General features: G+C 45.7%; 1 protein-coding gene across 1 annotated transcript; it reads right to left on the reverse strand.

Moving 5' to 3' along the window:
- Positions 1-7,762: 7,762 nt before the first annotated feature.
- On the reverse strand, positions 7,763-8,380 carry BCR41DRAFT_313423 (hypothetical protein; the record flags this gene model as incomplete). Its single annotated transcript, XM_022021133.1, has 1 exon — positions 7,763-8,380. A coding segment is annotated over one exon (618 nt), but the record flags the coding sequence as incomplete, so codon positions are not given.
- Between the last annotated feature and the right edge of the window lie 493 nt (positions 8,381-8,873).

The raw sequence follows: 8,873 nt of genomic DNA on the forward strand, positions 1-8,873 counted from the left end.
TGGTTGGCTAAGAGCCTCTCAATTCAAAAATACTATTGTAAGCTGACCTCTCTATGTCAAACATGGCAGGAGGGCAGGTAAGTGACTGGCAAGTGAGGGAGATTGTAGCTAAAGGAAGGGATTGCAACTGAGGGAAGGTGATGGCGTAAGCTTGAAAAGATCTTGTGGTATTTTTTTTTTTTCTTTTGTCAATCATCAAACACGACACAATCATAGCATCAGCCATCAAGCAAGTCCCTCTTCTCTAGTCCGTTCTATTCACGATGTCGGCTACTCTCTCGAGCAACAGACACAGCTGCAGCTGCATTGGTCCCTCTCTACCCTTAGGGCAGGGAGAGTTTAACAGCCATCTTCGCGATGGCAAAATCCCACCATCTTCGCCATGGTGATGATTGTTAGTGACCAGCGCTGTCTCTGCAGTTGGTTTTCTGTCTGCTTCGAGGCCCTCCGCAAGCAAGAAGCAATTCTACAGGCTGGACGTCCAAACTCTTTCTCAAGCAGCAGACACAGTTGCAGCTGCATTGGTCCCTCTCTACCCTTAGGGCAGGGAGAGTTTAACAGCCATCTTCGCGGTGGCAAAATCCCACCATCTTCGCCATGGTGATGATTGTTAGTGACCAGCGCTGTCTCTGCAGTTGGTTTTCTGTCTGCTTCGAGATGGAGCAAGTCTTGATCCTTTTCACTGTCGCCTCTGTCATTCTCGCTGTCAATTGCCATAATAGTAACCACCTCAACATTTTTTCAGTCTACAGCTGATATAACATTTTGCCAGTACTCGATTCTAACTTTTTTTTTTTTTTTTTTTTTTAATAATATTAATAATCATATTATTACTATTATCAATATTATAACATACAAGACAAAAGAAGGAGGATCCGGAGCATCCGCAGCCGCACATGGACAAGAATGTTTGGCCTTTGTTGTTCACTCACCACTCACTCCCTCATACTTATTCGATATATAACATTTAATAAATCTACAGCTCGTCACTTTATTACTTTTTCCGGGGGGCTGGGAATGTGAAAAACCAAGTCTAAAAGTACTCCTCATGGATGGCACTTTGTGTGCATTGCATTACAGTACAGCGCAAAATTCTCAGCGTTGGGACGAGGGTATATCTGGAAATTTAGCCATAATCTTCGCATACGTTTCTTGTTGCTCTTGATGTTTAGCTTTTGCCTCTGCTTGGTCTGCCAAAAACTGCTTCTTATCATACTTGGTACTAGGATCTTCATAATCTGGGATCTCCGTTAGAAACAATTTGTCAGCATGCAACTGGATGATCTTTCGAGCATCGCCTTTTGCTATTGCTGCAGCAAGCATCATAACATCATGCCGTGCACCAGGAGACATATTCTGGACCCTCTCATCATAGTCTACTTGCTCTTCAGATCCATCAGTATCCATAGAAGAATCGTCATCTGAGGGTTGGATATGGACACGACTGACATAGGAGCCTCTCCTACTAGCTTTTGATATCGCGACATATTCGCCCAATTCCTCTGCATCACTGACATATACTTCGTGATCCTCGTCATCGTCATCATCATGCTCCTGCCAATCTACATCCATAAGTTCGGCGGCGCTTGGTCTTGGGGCGAGGTACGACAGAAGTTTCTCAGTAACTAAGCCTTCTTCTTCCAGCAATTCATTGATGGCATGGTATATGATGGGTGTCCCGTCAAGGATCCTCGCAAATGGTGCAACCGTATTCCTTAGTCTCGCTTCACGATCAGTGCGATTAAGGTCCCCGTAAGCTGCGCACACAAAAGGATCCTTAGAGCTTGGACTTGGTAGAGGGATGTTAGAACTTGGCACAGAAAGGTTAGGACTTGGTAGAAGAGGGTAATTGCGCCCCATGTCCGTTGTCGTGTTGCCAGTGTCGTTGGTTGCGGCTTCCTGTGCTTCATTATCGCACACTAGGGCCCAAAGCACATCTGGATCGTGCGCGACATTGCCTGAGAGCTCATTCTTTTGACGCCTACCAAAAATTGGGACATGACCAAAGCAGTTCCTGATACTCATACTTTTGACCTCGTCCCATGATCCAGCAATGATTCTCCATGCATCATAGTTAGAGACGGCATTCACCCGCCTACCATCTACATTGAAAGGGTCCAAACGCATGCTCAGAGTCTGATTCCTTACGTTGCTCTGATAGTATCGCTTAAAAACAGATATGATTCCTGCATCAAGCGGCTGCGTGACAGAAGTCGAGTTTTTTGGTAAAAAGATAACTCCGATGTTGGGGAAGCGCCGCCTGTCCTCATCCAGGAGCTTATGGCAGCCTGCATTATCAACAAGTAGCGCAACTTTTCGCTCATTATTTTGGGCAGCAATTGATTCTTGAAACCTCTCTAGCCAACTTAAAAACACGATTCTTGTCATGTAGTCAGGGCGATGGCGAGGCTTCTTTTGGCTTCTCGTATGAGTACTGCTCAGACTTTCGTCATGATCCTCAAAATCGCTGCCATGGCCCTGAGCAGCCTCGTTCCATGGATGAATCTCTATAAGTTCCTGAAGAATGCTATCATTATGGAAGCCTCGTGGAAGATATTTGCCTAGAAATACTCTGGTTATTACATACACTGTTTGAAATGCTTACACGCTTGAAAAATGAAAGGGGAAAAATATGAAAAATACTCTCAAACACTTACTGAGGACAAACGGCTTTCTTTTATCTGTCCCGGTAGCATTGGTACAAAGGAGTATAGAAACCCTTGTAGACGGAATCTTTATCCCTGCCAGCTTTTCAAAGTCCAAAGTCCATGAAGATAATGTCTGGAGAAACAAGCCAGTCTCATCGGCATTATAGATATCTTCAATGCGATACGCCTCCAAAGCAATCTTTATCTTTTCAACCTCCTCCGCAATAGCTTCCAGGTCAACTCCGCCCGCTTCTCCCATCATCTTATGGTATGTAATACCCCAATGGGCCTTGAATGAGTCGAACCACCCTGATGAAAATGAGGGCTTTGCAAATTCCAAAGGACCCAACTTTGTCACAAGCATATCATAAACATGGCCCGCCATTATCCTCATCAACGGTTGATTGACAGGCAGTCGGCGCTCTCGAAGTATTTGAAGCAAACGGACAAGAACTACTTCCACTGGATAAAAGGGCCGGCGGATAACTTTGAACTTATTGCCCCAATTGGCCCGCGGTTCGAGCTTGACTTTCTTTTCCCAATCGAGTAAGCGATTAATGGTATGTCGGCGAAGGTGATGCTCCTCTTCAAACGGTCCTTGCTTTGGGAAGGAATGCTTTCCGCCAAACAGCTGATGGTTGGCTACATGACTCTTCCACATTTGAAGGATATATTCCTTCACGTCAAAGCTATGTATTTCGTACTTTGAAGTGGATGGTTTGGGCATTAAAACCACAGGCTTATTGATGCGTCCCGCAGGCCCATGTTTAGAGCCGACAGATTGAAACCGTTGGGGGCTTTGTATAGGCTGTTGTCGGAACTGTTGTGGGGGCTGTGCCGCGGACAGCAGCGGATACTGTGGTGGTGGTGGTAGAAGGGGTGTTTGAAGCCGCTGTGTAAGTTGGGGCGCAGGAGATAGTTGATTCAGTGGTGTTGGGCGCTGCTGTTGAAGTTGTGGTGCGGGCGGCTGTAGATTGAGCGGTGGAGGGAGTTGATATGGAGTTTGCGGTGGAGGGAGGAGTGGATACTGTGCTAGTGGAAGCGGTGCAGGAAACTGTTCTGAAGATTGTGATGAAGGCAGCACGGAACTAAGCCATGGGGGATGTTGCTCTGACGAGTTTTGTTTTGATGAGCCTTGCATTGAGGAGTCTTTCTTTTGTGCATCAAGAATCTGCTGCCTATACTTCCATAAGTCCAAAGGAGCCTCTTGAGAACTCGTGGAAAGCTGTTGAGACTTTCTATGACTAGGCGAAGCTAGCAGATCGCTATGCATATTCGTCTCGTTGTAGTTCACAAATATCAAGCGCTGTTGAATGGGTGTTTGAGACTCCATTGTAAATAAATGCAAATGGTAAGAAGTAGGGAGATTATGAGTGGATGAGTGAAGCAGGAATAGTTTTGTTGTAGATTGAGGATTTTTATGCCAGTATTTATTCAAGGACTGTTGCCATGTTTAAGCGCTAAATGCTGAGTTGACTCTCTGCAAACTTTGATCAAGGTTAATTAGAGATGATTGTTATGATTATTATTGGCTCATGAGTTCCAAGGCCGATATTTTCGAGTCTTGAAGCCAAAGAGATTGTTGCCAGACAGAACTTTTTATTAAAGTCTCGCCTGACCGTCACACCATGTTCTAACCTAATGAAAGTGCCCCTGAGGTGCTTGCCTCGATACGCAACACACATCGCTTTCAGAGGCCAGGTGGCTCCATGGGGCTACTTAGAGTCACAATCATCCACAATTATCAATGATATTATTATAAATCTATCTGCGGATGGAGAGCGTGACAAAAATCGGAATTTCACGAACCTTTTTCAGCAAGTGGTGTTTGAAAGCTGTATCATTGGGCTTTATTGTGCATCTTTAGACCGGTGTCAATATTGCCAAAAGTTCCGACTTCTGAAAGGAATGTAAAAAAACAACCCGGGCAACCATTTGCCAGTGCTTCAGCCTTATTCGCGACGACGTATGAAATACGAAGGGCGAGTATATTTCAGATCTTGGGGTTCTTGGGGTGAAGGCCCAGGAGGCGAAGCCTGACGCCCACGAACCGCCTCTGCCACGCGCTGTACAAGCGGCTACGAGTAACAAGAAAACATTGAGCTGATTAATAATAGATCTAATTTATAATGCAATGTGGATCAAAGCTCGAACATGACAAGGGTACCTGCACGTCTTCCAGAATCCCAAGCCCACCACACATCCGTGAGAAAGTTGATCTATCGGTGGGCAAATGCATCCGACCAACTTCCTTCGGGATGTATAGTGCCTCGGACCTCAACTCCATCATGTAAAATCTCATTGCTGTACCTAAAACGCATTGGCTTTATAGTGTAAAAAACATATATATGTGCATACGTAAAATACAGATATCTGAAACCTACTTTGGACAAGCACACCAACAACCACTGGGTTATTGATGTTACCCCAGACCATCTTGTTTAAAGACAGCTTCATCATGGAGAGCAGCTTGAGATAATCAAACGATAGGAGTTTCCCAGCCTTGATCCCAGGTTTTTTCACTTCCACGAGGAGAACTGGAAAGTCATCTACCCGTGCGATGATGTCGGGTCGGAATTCTTCCAGACTGGCATCCAGGGATGGCATCTCCTCGAGGCGAGAATCTCTAGCAGATGTTAAGACATAAATCGAGCGTTAAACGATTTTAGGGGAAACTTTGCCGGTTGGCAGATACTTATAAATGAATTCGTGATTACATGGCAATTGTTGCTCCCAATCCATGCAGGAGCGTCTCAATTATAGGAGTAACGAAGAAATGCTGGTATGTCGCTTCATTGAGCGATTGGCCTTTCTTGGTCCCCCATATTCGATCGGTACAGGTCATATTCTGGATTACCTTGAACGTGAGCGAATTTCTGACAGCATTTGGTGCCTTGGAAAGCTTATCCTGGAAATGCTGATAATCCTGGGTACCCGCAGTTCGGGTACATCCTTTAAGGAAACTGCAATGTTCCTCGGGTATCCTGGTTACTTTCCTGGTCCCAAATATCTCTCCAAGAACCTGGTCACTAACCAGCGATTTAAGAATTGATTTCGAAAAGATAAAGTTGAGAGTTCTAGAGATATTACGGCAAGGGAGTTTTTAATATAAGTATCAACTCCGCATTCCACGCTCTACGAACACAGTTGCGAACACAGTTGCGAACACAGTGACATACAATAACTCATCAGCTTTTTTCAAAGTCGCTTCTTTCTTCACAAATATTTCCCGCGCCTCCATTGCCTTCAACGAAACATCTACGTTATTAATAATCAAGTGTTCTTGGGAAAGGCGGCAAGATGTTGTTCCTCGGCCGACGAGATTCGTAACAATAGAGAGTCCCTATTAGTTGCATGTTAGTTGCATATTAGTTGGCAGTTCAATGTTTTTGGAATGCTATTTCAGCACTTGGCAATCTAATTGAAAGGGAGAGAACACACTTTTGAAGAGTTGCTCTTTTTCTTATTGGCAGTAATTTTATTGGCAGTAGTGAATTTAGGCATGTTGAAGAAAATGTTGATTGAGAGTGTTGGATAATTGGATAATGGGTGATTCAGCTCTTTTTATAAATAGTGCAGCGTTTATCTTTTGGAACGGTAAAGCACGGAGCTCTCGGGACAGCATAATGTAATGCAATGCACACAAAGTGCCATCCATGAGGAGTACTTTTAGACTTGGTTTTTCACATTCCCAGCCCCCCGGAAAAAGTAATAAAGTGACGAGCTGTAGATTTATTAAATGTTATATATCGAATAAGTATGAGGGAGTGAGTGGTGAGTGAACAACAAAGGCCAAACATTCTTGTCCATGTGCGGCTGCGGATGCTCCGGATCCTCCTTCTTTTGTCTTGTATGTTATAATATTGATAATAGTAATAATATGATTATTAATATTATTAAAAAAAAAAAAAAAAAAAAAAAGTTAGAATCGAGTACTGGCAAAATGTTATATCAGCTGTAGACTGAAAAAATGTTGAGGTGGTTACTATTATGGCAATTGACAGCGAGAATGACAGAGGCGACAGTGAAAAGGATCAAGACTTGCTCCATCTCGAAGCAGACAGAAAACCAACTGCAGAGACAGCGCTGGTCACTAACAATCATCACCATGGCGAAGATGGTGGGATTTTGCCACCGCGAAGATGGCTGTTAAACTCTCCCTGCCCTAAGGGTAGAGAGGGACCAATGCAGCTGCAACTGTGTCTGCTGCTTGAGAAAGAGTTTGGACGTCCAGCCTGTAGAATTGCTTCTTGCTTGCGGAGGGCCTCGAAGCAGACAGAAAACCAACTGCAGAGACAGCGCTGGTCACTAACAATCATCACCATGGCGAAGATGGTGGGATTTTGCCATCGCGAAGATGGCTGTTAAACTCTCCCTGCCCTAAGGGTAGAGAGGGACCAATGCAGCTGCAGCTGTGTCTGTTGCTCGAGAGAGTAGCCGACATCGTGAATAGAACGGACTAGAGAAGAGGGACTTGCTTGATGGCTGATGCTATGATTGTGTCGTGTTTGATGATTGACAAAAGAAAAAAAAAAAAATACCACAAGATCTTTTCAAGCTTACGCCATCACCTTCCCTCAGTTGCAATCCCTTCCTTTAGCTACAATCTCCCTCACTTGCCAGTCACTTACCTGCCCTCCTGCCATGTTTGACATAGAGAGGTCAGCTTACAATAGTATTTTTGAATTGAGAGGCTCTTAGCCAACCAATGGCCTAGAAATATATCAAATTCGAAATTTGTACAAAAATGTACAATTATCGAGATTCCACTGTATAAAGTATGGACTTGCTCTTTTTTATTTTTTATTTTTTTTTTATTTTTACCAAGCGATTTTGATCTTAATATATTCCAAAAGGAGAGCTTCTATAGTTCTCTCTTAAACTGCAATCATTACAATATAGAACATCAATCCATGTTTTTTGCAGATCACTTTTTTTTTTTTTTTTGTAACTTGGTGAAAACCACTTTTCATTTATTTACAGCTCTCTCCGATCACCAATTCTTTCAAGTTACTACTTTATACAAGTCTGCATAAACTTATGCTGATTTCATTCGATGAGTGAAGTTCTTACTTCTTCACCCTATTCTCCTTTTTCCGAGGCCGTGCCTGGGTTTAGTTTGCCTTGTCTTCGGCGGCAGTGTCCTTCTCTTGGCGAGGAGTGTATTCCTGGCGAGGGGTGTACTCTTGACGGGGGGTGTATTCCTGACGAGGGGTGTATTCCTGACGAGGAGTGTAGGCTTCGGCGTCAGTGTCCTTCTCTTGGCGAGGAGTGTATTCCTGGCGGGGAGTGTATTCCTGGCGAGGGGTGTACTCCTGGCGAGGAGTGTAGGCTTCAGCGCCAGTGTCCTTCTCTTGGCGAGGAGTGTATTCCTGGCTGGGAGTGTACTCTTGACGGGGAGTGTACTCTTGGCGGGGAGTGTAGGCTTCGGCGCCAGTGTCCTTCTCTTGACGAGGAGTGTATTCCTGGCGAGGGGTGTACTCTTGGCGAGGAGTGTACTCTTGGCGAGGAGTGTACTCTTGGCGAGGAGTGTAGGCCTCGGCAGCAGTGCCCTTCTCTTGGCGAGGAGTGTATTCCTGGCGGGGAGTGTATTCCTGGCGAGGGGTGTACTCTTGGCGAGGGGTGTAGGCTTCGGCGCCAGTGTCCTTCTCTTGACGGGGAGTGTATTCCTGGCGAGGGGTGTACTCTTGGCGAGGGGTGTACTCCTGGCGAGGGGTGTACTCCTGGCGAGGAGTGTAGGCTTCAGCGCCAGTGTCCTTCTCTTGGCGAGGAGTGTATTCCTGGCGGGGAGTGTATTGCTGGCGAGGGGTGTACTCCTGGCGAGGAGTGTAGGCTTCGGCGCCAGTGTCCTCTTGACGAGGAGTGTATTCCTGGCGAGGAGTGTACTCTTGGCGAGGAGTGTAGGCCTCGGCAGCAGTGCCCTTCTCTTGGCGAGGAGTGTATTCCTGGCGGGGAGTGTATTCCTGGCGAGGGGTGTACTCCTGGCGAGGAGTGTAGGCTTCAGCGCCAGTGTCCTTCTCTTGGCGAGGAGTGTATTCCTGGCGGGGAGTGTACTCTTGGCGGGGAGTGTAGGCTTCGGCGCCAGTGTCCTTCTCTTGACGAGGAGTGTATTCCTGGCGGGGAGTGTATTCCTGGCGAGGAGTGTAGGCTTCAGCGCCAGTGTCCTTCTCTTGGCGAGGAGTGTATTCCTGGCGGGGAGTGTACTCTTGGCGAGGGGTGTATTCC

The sequence above is a fragment of the Lobosporangium transversale genome (assembly GCF_002105155.1).
Source record: "Lobosporangium transversale strain NRRL 3116 chromosome Unknown BCR41scaffold_60, whole genome shotgun sequence".
Classification (NCBI taxonomy): Eukaryota; Fungi; Mortierellomycota; class Mortierellomycetes; order Mortierellales; family Mortierellaceae; genus Lobosporangium; species Lobosporangium transversale.